General features: G+C 48.6%; 1 protein-coding gene and 1 long non-coding RNA gene across 3 annotated transcripts in view; both read right to left on the reverse strand.

Moving 5' to 3' along the window:
- Nucleotides 1-22515, reverse strand: part of LOC309366014 — a 343316-nt gene that overhangs the window by 161714 nt on the left and 159087 nt on the right. The window lies entirely within an intron of this gene.
- Nucleotides 1-22515, reverse strand: part of ZNF395 (zinc finger protein 395) — a 57317-nt gene that overhangs the window by 6062 nt on the left and 28740 nt on the right. For both annotated transcript variants that reach the window (XM_081904113.1, XM_081904114.1), the window contains exons 2-9: nt 20199-20445; nt 16307-16611; nt 11706-11821; nt 7668-7894; nt 6668-6768; nt 3545-3827; nt 2173-2265; nt 1063-1190 (exon numbers count right to left, since the gene is read on the reverse strand). In XM_081904113.1, coding sequence (XP_081760239.1) covers nt 1063-1190; nt 2173-2265; nt 3545-3827; nt 6668-6768; nt 7668-7894; nt 11706-11821; nt 16307-16611; nt 20199-20435 — 1490 coding nt within the window. In that variant the 5' untranslated portion in view covers nt 20436-20445. The remainder of the gene's footprint in view (nt 1-1062; nt 1191-2172; nt 2266-3544; nt 3828-6667; nt 6769-7667; nt 7895-11705; nt 11822-16306; nt 16612-20198; nt 20446-22515) is intronic.

Here is a 22515-nt window from a genome sequence, read left to right on the forward strand (position 1 = left end):
CAGGGGATAGGCGTTGAAGGAGCCGCAGGAGAACTTCCCAGGGTTATCCTCCCCCTTAACACGGCCGTGAAAACAGGGCATATAGCCTGGACTAGAACCTCCAGACTCTTTTGATAGGATTTGACATTCTGTTACGACATTCCTTCGTTCATTCCTTGATCTCAGGGGAGTCCAGAACCATCGTTTTCAAGCTTGTCACAAGCCTGGCAAATGTAGAACAATACTTGATGATCTGATAGAGTTGATAAGTCTTTACTTGGGCTTGGTTATTCTAATTCATGTGCAGCTTACCCATTCTAGGTGTCTATTTTACAGTTCGTTTTTCCAGCTTTTAATTTTTGCCTGTTGCCGTATTTGTTGTTCTCTGTTTTCTATACATTGTAAAATAAATTAATAATAAAAAGCTATTAGGAAGTTTGTAATGTTGTAAACACTTTATTATGTTTTTATGTGTTGGAAGCTGCCCAGGGTGACAGGGGAACACAGCCAGATGGGTGGGGTATATTATTATTGTTGTTGTTGTTGTTGTTGTTGTTGTTGTTGTTGTTGTTGTTGTTGTCATACCTTGAGTTACAGATTCTTCAGGTTGTATTTTTTCGGGTTACGGACCCGCCGAAACCCGGAAGTACCAGAATGGGTTACTTCCAGGTTTCGCTGCACATCAGCGCTAAATCGCACTTTGCGCATGCGCAGAAGTGCCGAATCGCAACCCATGTGTGCGCAGATGCGCCGCTGCAGGTTGCGAACGCTGCGGGTTGCGAACGTGCCTCCCGTACGGATCACGTTCGCAACTCGAGCGTCCACTGTATTACAGTCATACAGCATACCTGAATATGCTTCAGGTTGAGCGCTTTCGGGTTAAGCTCCGCGGTGACCTGGAAGTAACGGAACACGTTAGTTCTGGGTTTCGCCGCTCGCGCATGCGCAGACGGTCAAAGCGGTGAATCGTGACCCGCGCACGTGCAGGTTGCATTTACTTCTGGATGTGAACGGGGCTCCGGAACAGATCCCGTTCGCATCCAGAGGTACCACTGTATTATTATTATTATTTGCCGGCCTTACCTTGAGCTGCTGGGCGCCCGCAGAGGAGACGTGACAATCAGGTGGGATTTCAAGACAGGTGGAGGAGGAGGAGGAGGCAGCGGCGGCGGAGGCTGCTGCTCGCTGAAACTCAGGGACCGGCTTCGCACCTGCAAACAAGAAACGTACGCGCTTTACGATACCCCCAAGAGCAAGTCTCTCCAGGACCCCACCTCCCCAAGGTCCTGGAACAGCCCTCTGTGCCACTCGAGATTCCTGCAGCCACAGAAGTCAGGACTAGAGATTGAAAGGTGTCAGGGAACTGCCATGGGAACAGGGGCGGGAAACAGAGGGGCAGTGGTGTTACAGGGAGCCTCCGAAAATCTTGCGAAGCGCGCCCCATCCGTCGCCCGCCCTGCGCAGGGGTCTAAAGAGCAAAGAGGGAAAGAAAAGGCTGCGAGTAACGAGACAGTTATGTTGGGGGATGTCCAGGAAACAACCACTCCCGGATTCTGCTAGCGATTGAGGCAGACATGAACTTGTGGCTCTGCACTGTAAATAGTTTGTACCAAAATAAAACCTTTAAAAGACAGGCTTGAGTCCTGCCTGGTTACTCACGAGCAACCACCACTGACATCTGACAAAAGGCCTGGAAAAAACCCAGAAAAATTGGGGGGAAACCAGGGTTTTTTTCCAAAGCTGTTTTTTTTTTTTGAAGTTCATGAGAAAAATGGCAAAGAGGAAGAAATAGAAAATGACAGCAGAAGTTCAGAAAATGAGACAGAATAAACTGTTGTGTCTTCTGTTTCTTCTTTAAAAAAAAAGCACTACTCAAAGGGTAGACCTTCTTAATATTGAGGTGGACCTTAACTTTATTTGCTGTTGGCGCTAAGGGGCAAATCTGATTATTTTTACGTTGATGGTTTCTTGCTTTTTTGTTGCTTTTGAGGGGAAGGAGGGTGGTTACGTGTTTTATTGCAGGCACAATACTTTTATATACACTGCGTTTCATGCAATTTGTAAAACCACACTAAACTTTTTTTTCAATTTTTCCAAAATTTGTATTTTTTCCCGGAAAAAACAAGGGGGGAAACAATTTTTTCTCATGGTTTCAAAATCTCCGGAAATTTTAAATCTCTAGTCAGGACTCACCGGCGAGAGGGTGGGGATGGTGGATGTCGCTGCAGCCCAGCTGATACTGGTGAATATGTGCGGGGATACTGGGATCTGGATGGACGGCAAAGCCTGAGAGAGAAAAAACAAGGGGGGTGTGAAAGGATTCGCCACATCCAATCTCTGCTGCCTATTTTTCAAAATGCATTTATGGGGGCCAAAGAGAGAGAGGTCTGTACAGTGGTACCTCGGGTTATATACGCTTCAGGTTACAGTGGTACCTCAGGTTACATACGCTTCAGGTTACAGACTCCGCTAACCCAGAAATATTTCCTCAGGTTAAGAACTTTGCTTCAGGACGAGAACAGAAATCGTGCTCCGGGGGGGGGGGCAGCAGCAGTGGGAGGCCCCATTATCTAAAGAGGTGCTTCAGGTTAAGAACAGTTTCAGGTTAAGTACGGATCTCCGGAACGAATTGAGGTACCACTGTAGTTTAACTGCACGCTGCATGAAGGAGGACTTTGTTTTCAATGCATGCATCACCATAGCCAGACTACCTTTGTAGGTGGCATAAAGGTAAAAGGTAAAGGGACCCCTGAACATTAGGTCCAGTCGTGGAAGACTCTGGGGTTGCGGCGCTCATCTCGCTTTATTGGCCGAGGGAGCCAGCGTACAGCTTCTGGGTCATGTGGCCAGCAGGACTAAGCCGCTTCTGGCGAACCAGAGCAGCACATGGAAACACCATTTACCTTCCCGCCTGAGTGGTACCTATTTATCTACTTGCACTTTGATGTGCATTTGAACTGCTAGGTTGCCAGGAGCAGGGACTGAGCAACGGGAGCTCACCCCGTCACGGGGATTCGAACCGCCAACCTTCTGAGCAGAAACCCTAGGCTCTGTGGTTTAGCCCACAGCGCCACCTGCGTTGCTTGTAGGTGGCATAATGGTAAAGTTAAAGGGACCCCTGACCATTAGATCCACTGACTCTGGGGTTGCAGCGCTCATCTCGCTTTACTGGCCGAGGGAGCCGGTGTACAGCTTCCAGGTCATGTGGCCAGCAGGACTAAGTCGAAACGCCGTTTACCTTCCCGCCGGAGCGGTACCTATTTATCTACTTGCACTTTGACGTGCTTTCGAACTGCTAGATTGGCAGGAGCAGGGACCGAGCAACGGGAGCTCACCCCGTAGAGGGGATTCGAACGGCCGACCTTCTGATCGGCAAGTCCTAGGCTCTGTGGTTTAACCTCAAGTTATATTGGTGCATCTCTATTCCTCTTATTATTTATCGTTCGACTGCTTTGCACGTGGCATGATGCAATACCCGAAAGCCACACTTTTGGGGTATTGCTAGTTGTAATAAAAAGGGTGTGAGGGGGAGATATATATTTGGGGAGGGCCAGCCGGGCCCTACCTGATATGCATGGTCGGCTTGGATGTGCCAGAAGGAGCTAGGAGCCGACTGGCTGAGGGCGCTGCTGGACAGGTGATGTTCCGGAGGGACTGCTTGGTCCAGGATGAGAGCCTCTGGCTGCAACGGAGTCTGCTGAATGGCGATGGGAGAAGAAGCCCCCGCAGAGGTGGCGGTGGGGCTGGAGACGGCCGCTGCGGGTTCTGGGGGCGCCTCGTCCTTCACTTGCATTTCCGTGTAGTAAAAATCCTCTTCCCTCTTCCGCTGGTCAGAATTGGCGCCGTCTCTGCAGTGATGGGAAAAGAGAGATTAAGCAATGCCCAGGGAACATTTGCCAAATTTGGGGCTCTGGGGATTTAATAATAATAATAATAATAATAATAATAATAATAATAATAATAATAATTTATTATTTATACCCCGCCCATCTGGCTGAGTTTCCCCAGCCGCTCTGGGCAGCTTCCAATCAAGTATTAAAAACAATACAGCATTAAAAATTAAAAACTTCCCTAAACAGTGCTGCCTTCAGATGTCTTTTAAAGAGAAGATAGCTGCTTATTTCCTTCACATCTGAAGGGAGAGCGTTCCACAGGGTGGGCGCCACCACTGAGAAGGCCCTCTGCCTGGTTCAGTGTAGCTTTGCTTCTCGCAGTGAGGGAACCGCCAGAAGGCCCTCGGCGCTGGACCTCCGTGTCCGGGCAGAATGATGGAAGTGGAGACGCTCCTTCAGGTATACTGAGCCAAGGCTGTTTAGGCTTTAAAGGTCAGTGCCAATACTTTGAATTGTGCTCGGAAACGTACTGGGAGCCAATGCAGATCTCTCAGGACCGGTGTTATGTGGTTTCGGCAGCCGCTCCAAGTCACCAGTCTAGCTGCCGCATTCTGGATTAATTGCAGTTTCCGGGTCACCTTCAAAGGTAGCCCCACGCAGAACGCATTGCGGTAGTCTAATTTAAATTAGAGGCGCCCTTTTTCCATCGGCTCCCCAGATCAAATGGACAAGCATCATCCTCTTGACCACAGAACAGCCCAGGTAGCGTTAACCGCCTACCTCCCAGTTTCCCCTTTTGTTTTGCTCATCGTTCAGAGCTCAAGAGACGACGCTGTGGTTTGGGGGGGGGGGCAGATTCCCCGGGAATGTCCGAGCCTCAGAGTTCTCTTTCATTTTCCCCCCTTTTATTTTATTAATTTATTTAATATAATTATTGCAAAATATATACAAAATATTGCAAATACATACAGATAAGCACACACATATAAAAAAGAACAAAAGAGGGGAAAAGGAAGAAAATAAAAAATAAAGAGAAAAGTTGGAAGAATTTCTTCCAAATTTATCCTACAAATATCTCAATAATAAAATTTGATTGGTTGACTTCCATCGCTTACACTGCACTTCCTATATGCATTTTAAGCAAGATAGTATCTGTTATTCCGTATTTTTCCCATACAATCTCACACAAATATTCTAATCAATAAGTTTTCTAAATCTTTCATAAATCTATTCTAAACACAACCAATACCTTACATTTAATCTTTGTAAATAATAAATAAATCATTTAAACATTTCCACTGTTTCTAGATTATATTTTTTGGTTTTTGTCTTATCAAATCGGTCAACTTTGCTAATTCCTAGTATTCGCATAATTTATTCAGCCATTCTTCTTTGGTTGGAACGTAATTTCCTTTCCCGTTATTGGCTATTAACATTCTCACTGCTGTTGTCGCGTACAATAAAATATTAATTTTGTCATTCGGGATGTCTCCATTCAAAATTCCTAATAAATATGATTCTGCTCCTTTAGTATGTGATGTTTTTATTAGCTTTTTAATTTCCTCATGTATTGTATTCCAATATTTCTTAATTTCTGGACATGAACACTACATATGGTATAAGGTTCCAATCATTCTATTACACCTTTCAGTTCTCTTTCAGGCTTGCAAATGGACGGGCGTGGGCAATGTCGGCGGCTGCGATTGGCAGGCAGCATGGCACCCCCGGATTGGCCAGGCTTGGTATAAATACCAGGCGGTTAGAAGTTGAAACTCCAATTCTGGCCGCTACACCAGTCGCGGCGTCCACCATGGCCAGCTGTGACAACCCTATGGGGACAACTGTGACACTTGGAGTGGCTTCCACCTCTACAATTCTGTGATTGTACAACTCCTCCTCAAGCTGGCAGGTACAGCAACTGATCTTGAGGAGCTCAGCTTGGAAGGCCACCTGCACACAAATGTTCCATATCTGGAATCAGGCACATCTGGAGCCTCTGATTCCGTCAATAGCGGCCGAGTTCCATCACAGAACGAGAGAGTTGAACGCTACCCCAAGTTCATCTAGCCCAGGCAAGTCCCAACTCCCTAGAGGCTGCGATCTACTCCCAGCATAAAACAACTGGCAGTGATCTGGAATGATCAATGGAGGGGGGGGGGAATCTACCCATCATCACTGGAGGAAGCAAAGCGGAGGGGAGGACATTGTTGTTGTTGTTTAGTCGTTTAGTCGTGTCCGCCTCTTCGTGACCCCCTGGACCAGAGCACGCCAGGCCCTCCTGTCTTCCACTGCCTCCTGCAGTTTGGTCAGACTCATGCTGGTAGCTTCAAGAACACTGTCCCACCACCTCGTCCTCTGTCGTCCCCTTCTCCTTGTGCCCTCCATCTTTCCCAACATCAGGGTCTTTTCCAGGGAGTCTTCTCTTCTCCTGAGGTGGCCAAAGTCTTGGAGCCTCAGCTTCAGGATCTGTCCTTCCAGTGAGCACTCAGTGCTGATTTCCTTCAGAATGGAGAGGTTTGATCTTCTTGCAGTCCATGGGACTCTCAAGACTCTCCTCCAGCACCAAGGGGAGGACATAAAACACACAAAAAACAACACAACGCAAACAAGAGGAGAAAGCTTCTTTTCAGTAACGTCTTCCCCCATTTCATGGACAGAAGAAGGACCGCGCTGGGCGGAGAATTCCAGAACATTTCTTTCTCCAGCCGGCAATCAAAAGGAGACCTGTCAATTGTGATTGACCTGTTGGGACATTGCTGATCCAGCCCAACCAGCTACAATGAAAGGAATCTCAACACCGTGTCGCTTCCCTCTGGGTGAACGCTGTTCAACCGGGGTCTTGGGGCCTTACTCACCCCAAGTGCTGGGTCTTCACGTGCCTCTTGATCCCCACGATGGAGCGAAGGACTTTTCCGCAGCTGGGCCACAGGCAAGTGTACATCACCTTCACAGAATTCTAGGGGAGAGAGAGAGACACACCTGGTTCAGGTCTGCAGGCAGTTTAATCTGGTTATTGTTTTTTCTGGTTTTTTGTTTGTTTGTTTCCGTTTTGTCATATTTGGAAAATAAAAAAAAAGTTATCAAAGAAGAAGAAGAAGAAGAATCCCCGGGACTAAGTCTATAGTCAGGCTTTCTTATAGGTCTTGTTCATTAATAGCTATTCTTTGCTTATCTGAAAAAAATCAGTAAAATAAAAAAAAAATCTTACAAAAGGGACATCCACATGAAAAACAGGCCTGTTTTTCTCATCGTTAGCCAAGTTAATTATCAGCCAACTGCTGAGTAAGAACAGAGGAGTCTGCTGATCAGGCCAATGACCCATCTAGACTAGGATCCTTTTTAAAAGCCATCATAAAAAGGTAAAGGGACCCCTGACCATTAGGTCCAGTCACGGATGACTCTGGGGTTGCGGCGCTCATCTTGCTTTATTGGCCAAGGGAGCCGCCGTACAGCTTCCGGGTCATGAGGCCAGCATGACTAAGCCACTTCTGGTGAACCAGAGAAGCGCACGGAAATGCCGTTTACCTTCACGCCGGAGTGGTACCTATTTATCCATTTGCACTTTGACGTGCTTTCAAACTGCTAGGTTGGCAGGAGCAGGGACCGAGGAACAGGAGCTCACCCTGTTGCGGGGATTAGAACCGCCAACCTTCTGATTGGCAATCCTAGGCTCTGTGGTGCCACCCGCGTCCCTAAAGCCATAATAGTCAGTGGCAATTACAGGCTCCTGTGGGAGGGAGTTCCACAGGTTAACAGTGAGTTAATGAAAGTCGCAAAAAAACCAGGCAGTGAAGAATCCGTGTTACATGGGGCGATTCTCCAGCCACTGCCCCTCCCCACTTCTGCGCCCCCTACCTTTCTCTTCCGGGGAGCAGGCTCATCAAAGAGGAAGGGGTCCAAGTCCGTCTCAAAGCCGTCGTCCGGCCGGGGAGAACTGAAGGCTTCGCTCGAGTACTTGGGGCTGGCCTCAGAATGGGGAGGAGACGGGGTTGACATACAGCTCCAGTGCCCACTAGTGCTGCTGCTGCCCCCGTCCGACATGTCTCCGCTTTCCTTCCACACATCGCCCGCCGCTTGGGATGCTAAGGAACGGAGGAAAGAGGGGGTTGGACTAGATGACCCTCGGGAACCCCTTCCAACCCCACGGCTCTTTTGAGAAACAAGACGCAAATTGCTTTCGCACTTGGCTCAGTTCCAGCCCCCGTCAACGTCTTTTCCGAATTATTCTTCCCCCCCCCCCCAGTTACTAGGCCAGGCTTCCTCAACATTGGCCCTCCAGATGTTTTGGGACTACAACTCCCATCATCCCTAGCTAGCAGGACCAGTGGTCAGGGATGATGGGAATTGTAGTCTCCAAACATCTGGAAGGCCGAGGCTGTGGCTCAGCAGCAGGGAATCTGCCCTGCATGCAAAGGGTTCCAGGTTCAAATCTCACCCTCTCCAGATAGCCATTCAATTTATCCGTCCATCTATCAACCTCTCTGTTTTGTTTTGTTTTTTATTTATACTTTTCAAATTTATACATTTCATTAGTTTCATAATCAAATTAACATTTCAAAATTTGACTTCCTCCCCCCCCCCTTTCTGCGGTTCCTTAAATTTATTTTTGGATATCCAAATTCATTCAACTTGCTCTCTTAAATTATCTACTGTAAATACATACTCTTATAAAATTGTGGGTTATTACAATGATCCTGCTAATGTTTTTAATCTGTTTACAATTGATCTGTAAATTTATTTGTTTTGCTTTTTAATTATCCATTACCGAAAAGCATATGTACACCTAGCAGAAAAAAGGAAAAACAGCTTTACAATTTTGTGATTCCACCGGAATATTGTGGGTTGTTTACGGGGTAGGGATACGTCAGAGGTCTTGCTGAAAAGACCTTCTTCAGGCTGGTGTCTTCCAGATGTTTCAGACAGCAATTTAACGAACGTAAGATGAGTGTGCTGGATCAGGCCCATGGCAAATCTGGTCCAGCTTGCACCTCTCACAGTGACCAACCAGATGCCCATTATGGGAAACCCGAAAGCAGGATTCGAATATAGGAGCGTTGTCTCTTCCTGTGGTTTCCAGCAACTGATATACGAAGGACTTTAGTAAATTTGTGCACTGGGTATGACACTGCTGGACAAAGCCCAACCAACTCAAAAGGGATAACCTTTGAGCAGGCGTCCACAGGATCGCACCTGCAAAATTTGCATCTGGAGAGGAGGACAAGAGAATAAATCCCACACACTCTGAGTTTCCACAACTGCGCTGCCAACTCAAGTCGATCGACGGCCTTTCCCACACTGGCAGAGTCCTATTTTTAAATTGATTCGTGGGCAGCACCTCTAAATAGAGACGCTAGCTCCTCTGGGTGCCCAGGACCCGTCGCTCCCATAACAGGCCCAAGCATCCGACTGGAAACGGTGGCCGGGAGTCGGGTTACGTGCTCCATGCCTCTCTCTAGGAATGCAGACACCGTCCCAAATGCGGCCAGCTGCCCTTCCAAGCAGCTGTCCGACGGCAGGGCCGGGCGGAGGGCACAGAGAGGGGAGCAGACGGTCACAAACAGCAACCCTCAAGGGACTGGGCTGGCGGTTTCCTCAGCCAGCAAAGTTCAGCCACCATCTCCTTGCTGGTTTGATAAGGAGACTGAACCAGACGGTCGCAGGGGGGACGCAGGGGTCCCGTCAGACCTCGGAGGGAGATGGGGCAGCTGTTGGAGGGGTGAAATCGAGTGCCTTCTCGCTCAGGGCCTGTTTGCGGACTAGACGAGCCACTGTCCTGATCCAGGACAGTGTGGCTCAGTGGTTAGAGCAGTGGGGGGGGGGATAAATCTTTAACATCAGCAGTCAGGAGCGCTTCAGCCCTGTTTTTGAGTTCCTGCCCTGTTTTTGAGTTTGTTTGAAACTTAAACAGCTGATCTCGTATTCCTTTGTAAGTTTTTCTTGAAACCATTTTTGTAAGCGTTTCAGCCCTGCTCTTGAGTTTGCTGGAAATCACTGAAAACCATTTAAGGTTTATAATGTTCTCTTAAATGGGGCTATGTTTTAAACTTGTCATTGAGGTTTTTATACCTTTTTTGTAAACTCAAGGAAGCGTCCCAGCCCTGCTCTTGAGTTTGTTTGAGATCACTTAAAATCATTCAAGGTTTGAAATTCTTTATTTCCTTCTGAGGAAAATGATTAGTTCAGTGAAACAAGTTTTGTAGCCGGCATCTCGTTAAGTCTTTGTTTAATTCTAGGTTAATTTCCCCCCCAAATTTTTTATTTTTGTTATTCAATTCTATAGTCGATTAACTCTCGTTTCAGTATTTTCCACGGCAATTCTTTCGTTTTGTGCAATTTCTTGGTTCCACAACTGTCTTTTTTTCACTGGTTAGAACAGGATTCCTTAACCTTGGCCCTCCAGATGTTTTTGGCCTGCAACTCCCATGATCCCTAGCTAGCAGGACCAGTGGTCAGGGATGATGGAAATTGTAGTCTCAAAAATATCTGTAGGGCCAAAGTTGAGGAATCCTGGGTTAGAGCGTCAGGCTAGGACCTGGGTTCAAATCCAATCGCTTGGCCACTGAGCACGCTGGATGACCTTCGGCCAGTCGCTGCCTTTCAGCCCAAAATCTCTCGCAGGGTTGTTGGGGAGATTCAATGAGGGCGGAGAGCCACGTATGACACCTTGAGCTCTTTGGATTTTATTTTTTTATTTTTGCAGGGTTAGGATCTGTATTTTGATGGGAAATAATGAACGAACTCCTATGCCCCACAAATAACCCAGAGATGCATTTTAAATAAAAGTGCACATTCTACTCATGTAAAAACACACAAATAACCCAGAGATGCATTTTAAATAAAAGGACACATTCTACTCATGTAAAAAACCGCTGATTCCTGGACCGTCCGTGGGCCAGATTTAGAAGGCGATTGGGCCGGAAACCCACCAAACCTGCCACATCTGGAACTGGGTGTAGAGAGGGCAGCTGTGGGCAGCCTGATTAAGGACGATTCGCCTTGAGACGCCCATAAAAAGCAAGTCTAGAGTGAGAGACTAGGGCGAGGAACACTGTTTTCAGGAACTCTTCTGGCGGTGAGAATTTTTGGGGTGAGCTGAGCATTTTTTGGATCCTGGTGAGAACCTGGAGGCTGAGAGGGAGGGCGTGTTAAAAAGAAAATATTATATACAGTGGTACCTCGGGTTACATACGCTTCAGGTTACAGACTCCGCTAATCCAGAAATAGTACCTTGGGTTAAGAACTTTGCTTCAGGATGAGAACAGAAATCGTGCAGCAGTAGCGCAGCAGCAGCAGGAGGCCCCGTTAGCTAAAGTGGTACTTCAGGTTAAGAACAGTTTCAGGTGAAGAATGGTCCTCCGGAACAAATTAAGTATGTAACCAGAGGTACCACTGTATTTTAGTATTTTTGCATTAATGCAACGTTTTATGCGCAACTGTGTATTTTTGCAGTATTTCATGTTTAAGTCGTCTGTTGTCGCTTCAGTTTTCTCGTATGTTTTAATCTATTAAGCCGCACAGAAATTGAATGATCAGTAGTCCATCAATCAATCAATCAATCACCTGATCTATGCTGTTTTCTGGAACAAAACCTTCGGCTAAATCATCGAGAGGAGAGTCTGAGTGCTTTGTGACCACGGAGGAAACAGGACATCTGAACTGGCTGGCAAAGGCGTCCCATGATTTCACCCTGTGTTTGAAGGACTGTCAACCATATGGAGCAAATTTGCTTTCCATTGCTCTGTTGTGGAGGAGCAGGGAGACCAGAATGACATTGAAAATGGAAAGCCTTTGCCAGCCTTACCTGGAGACACCTGGGACCGAACCTGGGACCTTGTGCCCCTTGCCACTGAGCCAAGGGGTCCTTCCTATTTGATCTCGGCGCATCAAGCTCACCTGGGATGCCAGCATCACCATTCGGGGGGCTCTGGACCACGGGGCTGCAGGATAAGCTGGTCAACACCATGGCTGCCATCATCTCGTCCATCTCCACAGCAGCAGCATCTGATTTCCTGCAACGAGAGACCGAAGAACAGGGTGAAAGGCTGAATATGAAGCCAACTTCCATGCATACGGAAATGGTGGGAAACCAGCACATCCCAGGAGAAAGGGCGCCAGGATTCAAGCCCTGCTGTCACACTTTGAACAGCTTGCATTTGTTTCAAACAGCCAAGTTACAAGGAACCAGGCAGAGGGCCTTCTCGGTGGTGGCACCCGCCCTGTGGAACGCCCTCCCACCAGATGTCAAAGAGAAGAACAACTACTAAACTTTTAGAAGACATCTGAAGGCAGCCCTGTTTAGGGAAGCTTTTATATAATAATTAATAATAATAATAACAACAACAACATCAACAACAATTTATTATCTATACCCCGCCCATCTGGCTGGGTCCCCCAGCCACACTGGGATGCTTCCAACAAAACACTAAAATACAATAACCTATTAAACTTTAAGAGCTTCCCTAAACAGGGCTGCCTTCAGATGTCTTCTAAAAGTTTGGTAGTTATTTTTTTCTTTGACAACTGGTGGGAGGGCATTCCACAGGGCGGGTGCCACTACCGAGAAGGCCCTCTGCCTGGTTCCCTGTAACTTGGCTTCTCGCAATGAGGGAACCGCCAAAAGGCCCTTGGCACTGGACCTCAGTGTCCAGGATGGATGATGGAGATGGAGACGCTCCTTCAGGTATACTGGGCCGAGGCCGTTTAGAGCTTTAAAGGTCAGCACCAATACTTTGAATTGTGCTCAGAAACGTACTGGGAGCCAGTGTAGGTGTTATATGGTCTCGGCGGCCGCCCCCCAGTCACCAGTCTAGCTGCCGAATAGAATGTAGCTGCTAGCTTTTAATGTTTAACAGACCACTGTATTTTAATACTTTGTTGGAAGCCGCCCAGAGTGGCTGGGGAAACCCAGCCATATGGGTGGGGTATAAATAATAAATTATTATTATTAGCTGCTATTCCTGCATTGCAGGCGTGCTACAGGTTGCCTTCGTAGGTGGGAGAGAGCACAGTGTCTCGCTGGTCAGCTACTGCCTGCCTTGAGCCCGACAGTCCCTTGTCTATAAAGTACTGACCCGCCACTGTCCCTCGCTTGCTTCAATGGGTGCTTGGAGCTCAGAGTATCGCTCGACAAGCTGGTTGAATTTCTGCAACAGGGGAAAAAAAGAATCTTCCAACAGTTTGACCCCCCCCCCAAAAAAAAGCACATTCCTCCACCGTCTCCTGAGACAGACAGGTGCTAACCACCGAACCAATCAACAAGGGGGTTGGACTAGATGACCCTTGGGTCCCTTCTAACTAGAATCGTCGAACTGGAAGGTACTCCCCCATGAAATGCAAGAACCACAGCGGAGGAATCGCACTATGCCTTGATCCTATGAAGGCATTTCAGGATGGTGTCATGAAACGACGGCAAGCATCGACTCAACGAGGCAGCAATGAATGGAGGGTTTCAAACAGGACATTTAATTGGTTGGGTTTCAGCAGGCGTTTAAAAAAAGGCAGCTTTGAAACCGGCACGGGGGTCAAGGAAAGTCCAGGCCTCTTTCCCCCAAAATCTGCACGGAAAGCTGAACTCAGCTCAGCGCTGAACTCGCCTCGCCCATTTCTCCAGGAAGAGAGATCTATAAGAGGTGCTTTTAACAGAATGAATTATTTAAGCGGCGAGTCCAAACAGCCCCCGAGAGCAGATCTGGAGAACATCACGTACCTGGAGCCAGGAGAGAAAGCATTTCGCTCCCCCCCCCTTTTTTTTTTTAAATTAAGCATCAGTTGTATCCAGAAGTTAAGAAAGCTTTCCTTAGGATTTCCAGCTTGGGTTGCCATGCAATGTCTTGGTCTACTTTAACGCGGGGGGGCTGCAACTCAGAAGTAGGCAAGGGGGGGTTGCTAAGGAAGGTGCCACATTCGGTCACCAGCATCTGCGATGAAAAGGAGTGTCTGGAAGCAGGATGGAGCCCTCCCCAGACCCTGAAAACTGCTGTCCGATTTAGGAACACGGGACGTTGCCTTGCAGAGTCAAAACATTGGGCTTCATTGGTTCAACAGAGACCCTACCCTATCTATGACTCACAAGAGCTGGGGGGGTGTTCTTTAAGCTGCTCCGCTGAGGAGCACGCGGCAGTTTCACACACACACACAGACACCCCAAATATACCGCTGGGCGAAGCCGCCATCACGCTCTGCTCCTCATAGCGGTCCTGGGCGATGTATTGTTTGCTATTGCTATGCAAACTCTGGGGGAGACCAGAACAGGTTGCAATTACTAGAAAAGGGAGACTGAACATTACAAAGAACTTTTTGACCTAATAATACTACTAATGATGATGATAATAATAATAATAATTTATTATTTATACCCCGCCCATCTGGCTGAGTTTCCCCAGCCACTCTGGGCGGCTTCCAATCAAGTGTCAAAACAATACAGCATCTAACATTTAAAACTTCCCTAAACAGGACTGCCTTCAGATGTCTTTTAAAAAGAATATAGCTGCTTATTTACTTCACATCTGAAGGGAGGGCGTTCCACAGGGCGGGTGCCACCACCGAGAAGGCCCTCTGTCTGGTTCCCAGTAACCTTACTTCTCACGGGGAGGGAACCGCCAGAAGGCCCTCAGAGCTGGACCTCAGTGTCCAAGCTGAACGATGGGGGTGGAGACGCTCCTTCAGATATACTGGACCGAGGCCGTTTAGGGCTTTAAAGGTCAGCACCAACACTTTGAATTGTGCTCGGAAACGTACTGGAAGCCAGTGTAGGTCTTTCAAGACCGGTGTTATATGGTCTCGGCGGCAGCTCCCAGTCACCAGTCTAGCTGCCGCATTCGGGATTAGTTGTAGTTTCCGAGTCACCTTCAAAGGTAGCCCCATGTAGAGCGCATTGCAGTAGTCCAAGCGGGAGATAACCAGAGCATGCACCATTCTGGCGAGACAGTCTGCAGGCAGAGAGGGTCTCATCCTGCATACCAGGTGGAGCTGGGAGACAGCCGCCCTGGACACAGGATTGACCTGCACCTCCATGGACAGCTGTGAGTCCAGAATGACTTCCAGGCTGCGCACCTGGTCCTTCAGGGGCACAGTTACCCCATTCAGGACCAGGGAGTCCCCCACACCTGCCTGCCCCCTGTCCCCCCACAAACAGTACTTCTGTCTTGTCAGGATTCAACCTCGACCTGTTAGCCGCCATCCACCCTCCAACCGCCATCCACCCTCCAACCACATGCTTGATGATGGATGCTGTAACAGATTTCGTGCATCACGGGGGGGGGGGTGGACTTAGGACACCTTAGGAACCTCCCAACTTGCACCCCAGTTTAACAAGGCACAGCAGTGCCTCCCCAACTCATCCGCAAGGCAAGAACTCCAGTTAGGAAGTGGGCAGCCGAGCACAGCTGTTTTAACAATGGCGGGCCATGTTTCTAAGGTGGTCTTAACAGCTGCTCTGGAAACCGAGGGAAGCTGGAAAAAAACATCTGGGCATAGCTGTCAACCGTCCCTTATTTGGCGGGAAACTCCCTTATCCCAGCACCGTGTCCCGCTGCTGTCCCTTATTGATGATGTCCCTTAAATTTCCTGGGTTTCAAAGGAAGCAGCTCCTTCTCCTCCCTCCCTGCCGACAAGGGAGGAGGGAGGCTCCAACTGTGTTGCTTGGCTGCCAGGCCCGCCCCCCTCTGGCCTCCTCTCACCAGCCTCGGCCCCTGGGAGCCTCGGGCCCTTCCGCCGCCATCCTCCTCCTGAGCGTCTCTGCCTGGGGCCTCCCCTCTGCCCTAGGCCGCCGCTCCCGCTAGGCTGTGCTGCGGCTGTGCCGCCGAAGGACCCGGATGAGATGGGCAGCCTGGCATGGTCTATGAATTGATGAGGAGCCTTGAGAGGAGAGCGAGGGCAACCATAGAGAAAGCAGTTCAGAGAGAGGAGGGAGAGGAGGAGGCGGAGGTGCGGGCAGGTGTTCCAAGGGCTACAAGGGAAGGACCGAAAGCGCTTCTCCCATAGATTAGTAGTGGTAGACTAGCATAGATGGTCTGATCTGCGAGTTTACTTCGGGGGCTATTTCCCTCCCCCCCTTCCTCCCGCCCCGCCTGATGGAACTGAGAGCTGCAGATGGAGCACAAGAGAAAAGATACAGAACTGCGGCAGCATCTTTGTAGCTTGGACTTCGTTTTGCGTAAAAAGTGGTTGCTGCTTGTAGTTCTTTAATTGCAGTGTTTCATCAGCTGGTGTCTTGAGCAGCAACCTCTGGAAACGAAGGGCCCAAAACTGGCGCTGCTCTCCAAAATTATCTGGTCCCTTTTAACTTCGCATTTCAGCTGGTTGACTAAAATCCCTTATTTTAGCCTCTGGTCCCTTATTTTCAAGGCTGCTGGTCCCTTATTTTCAAATCTGTAAGTTGACAGGTATGCATCTGGGGGTCACCATTTTGGTGACGGCCGCGCTAAAAAAATACTTGATCCACGTCGTAAGGAATTAAGTATTACGCAGCCACGTGCAAAACATCCGGGACTCACCTTTTTGGCACGTCGATGCTTCGAGAGACCGATCTCGGCCCAGGTGCTGCCGTGGCAGCCGCCTCCGTGGTCGGTCCGTGGTCCATGGCCACTGGGACGGCGTCGTAGCCCGTCGTGGCAGGAGCTCCGAGGTCCATCTCCAGGGCTGGGAGAGGCAAGGCCTGGATATTCGCCAGCCTCACTTCCTCGGCTTTCCGGCAGACGTAGAAGCCTTGGTCCAGAAGAAGCACCTTCACCTCGTTGCTGAGGAGGTCGTGGTGCTCCACCAAGCCAGGGGCCTCTTGCCCTTTGTAGAAGACGTAGACCTATAAAGGGAGGAGGAAAGGCGCTCTAGTGTCATGGCGGCCATTTCAGGCTCAAACCCCCAAGCCCAGTGTGCCATGCCTTGGGTTTTCTTTTCTTTTCTTTTTTAAATAAATTTAAACAAAACATGTTATCTTAAACACATATCATCCTTAATTTTTTTTCCATTCCCCCCCCCCGCCCATAAAACAACCCACCCTCCCCACTCCACCCCACCCTGACTTCCCTCAGTTCCAATCTCTGGTTTCTCTATAAATGCTATTCTCTGCATGTTACTGATTTGTATAGATCCTTAATTTGTCTAACTGGTTGTTATCAATACAGTGGATCCTCGGGTTAAGTACTTAATTCGTTCCGGAGGTCCGTTCTTAACCTGAAACTGTTCTTAATCTGAAGCACAGCTTTAGCTAATGGGGCCTACTGCTGCCGCTGCGCCGCCAGAGCACGATTTCGGTTCTCATCCTGAAGCAAAGTTCTTAACCCGAGGTACTATTTCTGGGTTAGCGGAGTCTGTAACCTGAAGCGTATGTAACCCGAGATAACACTGTAAAAAGTTTGTGAGTGTTTCATCAAAACCTGCCAAGGAGTCCAATTCACTTTGCTGCGTCTTTAAATACTTTGTAAAAGTTTCCCATTCATCTTTAAAGTCACAGGTATCCTTGTCCCGTAGTTTATGTGTCAGTTTTGCCAGTTCTACAAAGTCCATCAATTTCCCTTGCCGTACCTCTTCATGCCTTGGGTTTTCAAGTTGCAAACCACCCTGAGATCTAAGGATGAAGGGAAGTGTGCAAATCTGAGAAATAAAATATACTAAACCCCTGAAAATAGGCCCCATTGTGTCAGAGAATCATAGCTTTGCAAAGGACCATGAGCATCATTTGCAATGCAGGAATCTTTAGCCCAACATGGAGTTTTGAACCCACAACCCTGAGATCAAGAGCCTCGTCGTCTCTACCAACTGAGCTACCCTCTCAGTGTCCTCTAGACAATTGCGCCTTCAGCCTAGCAGGAGTGAAGAGGGTGTTTCACTAGCAAAGGCTGTGTTATTATTCCCGCGATTTGTTGGATTAATTGACTTCCAGAGCACCGTCTCAATGCAATTCACACCTAAGATGATTGAAACCACAAATGCATTTAAAACGAGACTGAAATCCTAACAAACAGGTCCAGTATACCTGAAGAAGCGTCTCCACCCCCATTAATCTGCCCGGACGCTGAGGTCCAGCGCCAAGAGCCTTCTGGCGGTTCCCTCACTGCGAGAAGTGAGGTTACAGGGAATCGGACAGAGGGCCTTCTCGGTGGTGGCACCTGCCCTGTGGAACTCCCTCCCACCAGATGTCAAAGAGAAGAACAACTACCAGACGTTTAGAAGACATCTGAAGGCAGCCCTCTTTAGGGAAGCTTTTAATGTTTAAGAGACCACTGTATTTTAATACTCTGTTGGAAGCCGCCCAGAGTGGCTGGGGAAACCCAGCCAGATGGGCGGGGTATAAATAATAAATTCTATTCTATTCTAAGCAGACACTTGTGTTTGAGATTCCTGCATCTCGGGGGCTGGACTAGATGTCCTTTGGGGTCCCCTTCCGACTCTACAGTTCTACAATTCTATGACCCATTTATCCAGCTGGGACAAGCTCATCTGGGAGACCTGATATCCGCGGCCTAGATAGGTTTCCCCTCTCCACAGTGACCTAATTGGACACAGAGCCACTGCCTTAATTCCCAAATTCTATTTTTACGTATGTAATTGTATCTGTGCAGAGATGGCCCCACTTGTGTTAGTTATTCCTGGGAGCTATTTATAGAGAACTCCGGTTACCCTATGGAAAGACTGAAGGTGCTGTAATGCTCAAGCCGGAATGGAATGGGCAGCAGAAAACGAGAGATAAAACACCACTCTGTTGGGAGGACAGATTAACTGGGGACCAGACTCGGTGGCTCAGAGTAGCGTCTGCGTGTAAAATCCTAAGAGGTTGCTGGATCAGGCCAAGAGCCCATCTAGTCCAGCATCCCATTCGCAAAGTGGTCAACCACAGGTAAAAAGGTAAACAAGGTAAAGGATCCCTGAACAGTTATCGTATTTTTCGCTCTATAGGATGCACTATTTCCCCTCCAAAAATTAAGGGGAAATGTGTGTGCGTCCTATGGAGCGAATGCAGGCTCCTTGGCTTCAGCGATAGCAACGCGAAGCCTCCGAAGCGCAGAGGGAGCGCTCCCTCCGCGCTCCGGAGGCTTCACGTTGCTTTTGCTGAAGCCTGGAGAGGCGTCAGTGCGCACCGACCCCTCTCGCTCTCCGGACTTCAGGGATAACTGCCTGAAGGCCTTCGGAGCACAGCATGAGTTCCCGCTGCGTTCTGGAGGCTTCAGGTTCCTTTCGCTGAAGCCGGGAGAGTCTTGCTCCGGCAAGGGAGAGGTTGCACGCAGCCTGTAAGCTGCTCTTTGGGGCTGGGGGGGGGGGGGAAATAAGATTTTTTTTCTTGATTTCCCCCTCTAAAAACTAGGTGCGCCCTATGGTTCAGTGCGCCCTATGGAGCGAAAAATACGACTATGGTTCGTTTATGCATACTTGGTGAGAATGACCTTAAGTTTAAAAAATTCATTTATACAGTGCTTTCTTTCTGGGGGAACGCTTACCCGTATACATTTTGTGAATCAAAGTTTGGCCTCGTTGAGGGGCAGTATTTCAATACGAGTAGGAAAATGAGATTACCCCCAAACATTTTTTTAAGGAAAAAAAGCACTGCATTTATATAACGCTTTACATTTTAAATAATAATAATAATAATAATAATAATAATAATAATAATAATAATTTATTATTTATACCCCGCCCATCTGGCTGGGCCTCCCCGGCCACTCTGGGCGGCTTCCATAAAACCAAAAATACAGTAAAATATCACACGTTAAAAACTTCCCTGAACAGGGCTGCCTTAAGATGTCTTCTGAATGTCAGGTAGTTGTTTATCGCTTTGACATCTGCTGGAAGGGCGTTCCACAGGGTGGGCGCCACTACTCAGAAGGCCCTCTGCCTGGTTCCCTGTAGCTTTGCTTCTCGCAATGAGGTAACCGCCAGAAGGCCCTCGGTGCTGGACCTCAGCATCCGGGCAGAACGTTGGGGGTGGAGACGCTCCTTCAGGTATACTGGACCGAGGCCGTTTAGGGCTTTAAAGGTCAGCACCAACACTTTGAATTGTGCTCGGAAACGTACTGGGAGCCAGTGTAGGTCTTTCAAGACCGGTGTTATATGGTCTCGGCAGCCGCTCCCAGTCACCAGTCTAGCTGCCGCATTCTGGATTAGTTGTAGTTTCCGGGTCACCTTCAAAGGTAGCCCCACGTAGAGCGCATTGCAGTAGTCCAAGCGGGAGATAACCAGAGCATGCACCACTCTGGCGAGACAGTCTGCAGGCAGATAGGGTCAAAAAACAAAAACAAAAAAACCAAAGCTGTATACAACACCTGAAAACATCAAATCGCTCACTCTGGAATATAGCTGTAATAGAGGGAAATCATGCATAATTTGAGATATTGACAAGGACTAGAACCCCTTTTAGATGCTACCACACCCAGCAGAACAAATTGGTTCGGTTACCTTTTGGCCTCTTTGAAGGAGTGGCCAGTTCTGGCCCTGACCGCCAGAGTCTGCGACAGGTTCCTTGAAGCGCCCGTCCTCACAGGAAGCCAGACAAGGAGACTCTTTGACGTGCTCCGTCTGCAAGGGGGGGAGCTGGGTCATCATCAGCACCCCGTCCCCCAGCAAGGGGGGAGCGGAAATTCGGGCGCCCAGCAGGGACCGCTTCCCCAGCCTCCTGGAGAGAACACTTGCCATCTCGGACCCGCTGCAGAGACAAAAAGGGGCAGCAGAGGTTAGGTCACGGGAGATTGCATTTTCACATTTGTGTTCTCCATAAAATCTATCCACCTCTCGGTTGTAAAACAAACAAACCTCAAAGAGGCTTTACTAAGAGAACCACGCTGTAAAACTACAGTCATACCTCGGGTTGCGGACTGCCGAAACCTGGAAGTACCGGAACGAGTTACCTCTGGGTTTTGGCGGTCGCGCATGCGCAGATGCGCCAAATAGCAACCTGCGCGTGCGCAAGGGCAGGTTGCAAATGTTTGCAACCTGAGCATCCACTGTATCAGTAAAAACGACGCTTCAAAACATTCAAAAATATAATATCAGCAACGGACTGAAAACCGATTAAAACACACATCCACATTCTTCACATGGGCTTCTCTGAACAACTATGTTCTCAGCAGGCACCGAGAAGGCGCTGTCAAGTGGCAGGGAGTTCCAGAGTACAGATTCTGCCACCCGAAAACGGATTCAAGTTACAAAAGGGGAGATTCTGTCTAAACAGTGAAACTGTTTTCCTTGTAAAGTGGTGGGCTCTCCTTCCTTGGAGGTTTTCAAGCAGAATTTGGCTGGCCATCTGTCCTGGATGCTTTAGCTGAGATTCCTGAATTGCCGGGGGTTGGAATGGATGACCTCCAGGGGTCCCTTCCGACTCCACCATTCTATGATTCTACGGAACGCGGAAACTGTAACCATGCCGGTTCTGCCAATCACAGATTTGTAGTGTTGGAAGGGACCCCTGAGAGGGTCATCTGGTCCAACCCCCTGAAATGCGGAAAGCGGCCGAATGGGCTTTGATGGAGTACAAAGGTTCTGGCTTGACCTCCAGAAACGCCCCCCGCCCCAGGGCCACAGTTCTTAAAAGCACAAGCCTGGCCTCCAAGCAGAGTTAAAACATCCCTTCTTTGCACTCCTGGGTGGAAAATATTGGTAGTGGAAGAGCATCTCCTTTGTATGCGGAGAGAGACCCCAGTTCAATCGCCAGCAACTCCCAGTAGAACTGGGAGAGATCCCTGACTGGATCCCTGGAGAGCCACTGCTGCCGGTATTGAGCCAGATGGACCAATAGCTCTGACCCAGTGAAAGGCAGCTAACTAGGAAGCTCTGATAAAATACAGGTGGGAAACTGCATGTTTTGGAACCGCAGGGGAAGCAGAAAGGGGGTTGCTGCGTCGTTGCAAGCATGCAACGTCAGGAAATGTCGCCTGAGCAAACCCCACCGAAACGAAGGCAGGAGTACAAATGTGGTTTGTTTTGTGTTCTTGTTTTCATTACGTATATCACGTTTTCCACTTTGCATTGTGAACCGCCCAGAAATCTATGGAAGAAGGGTGGCATGCAAATTTAATAAGAAGAATAATAAATTTTATTTATACCCCACCCTCCCTGGCCGGAGTTGGGCTAAGGACAGCTAATACCAGTAAAATTACAATTATAGGGGAAAGAACAATTTAAAATGCAGGTTAAAACGCAATTTAAAATGCAGCCTCATTTTAAAAGTAGCCCATAAATCAAAACCGTAAGGGGAGGGAAACATAAGAGTCAGACTGAGTACAAACCAAAGGCCAGGCGGAACAGCTCTGTCTTGCAGGCCCTGCGGAAAGATGTCAAGTCCTGCAGGGCCCTAGTCTCTTGTGACAGAGCATTCCACCAAGTTGGGGCCAGTACTGAAAAGACCCTGGCCCTAGTTGAGACCAATCTAATCACCTTGGGACCTCCAAAGTGTTGTCATTTGTGGACCTTAAGGTCCTCCACGGGGCATACCAGGAGAAGCGGTCCCGTAGGTACGAGGGTCCTAGGCTGTGTAGGGCTTTAAAGGTCAAAACCAGCACCTTAAACCTGACCCTGTACTCCGCCGGGAGCCAGTGCAGTTGGTAAAGCACTGGATGAATGTGATCCCGCGGCAAGGACCCCGTAAGGAGCCTCGCCCTGGCATTCTGCACCCGCTGGAGTTTCTGGGTCTAGTAAGTAACAACTGCCCAACAGACTGAGCTCTACGGGTCCGACTGGGCCACTTTGCATGCGGCCATATTTTGTGGAAACTCCAAAA

Source organism: Podarcis melisellensis (assembly GCF_964234715.1).
Source record: "Podarcis melisellensis genome assembly, chromosome: 3".
NCBI lineage: Eukaryota > Metazoa > Chordata > Lepidosauria > Squamata > Lacertidae > Podarcis > Podarcis melisellensis.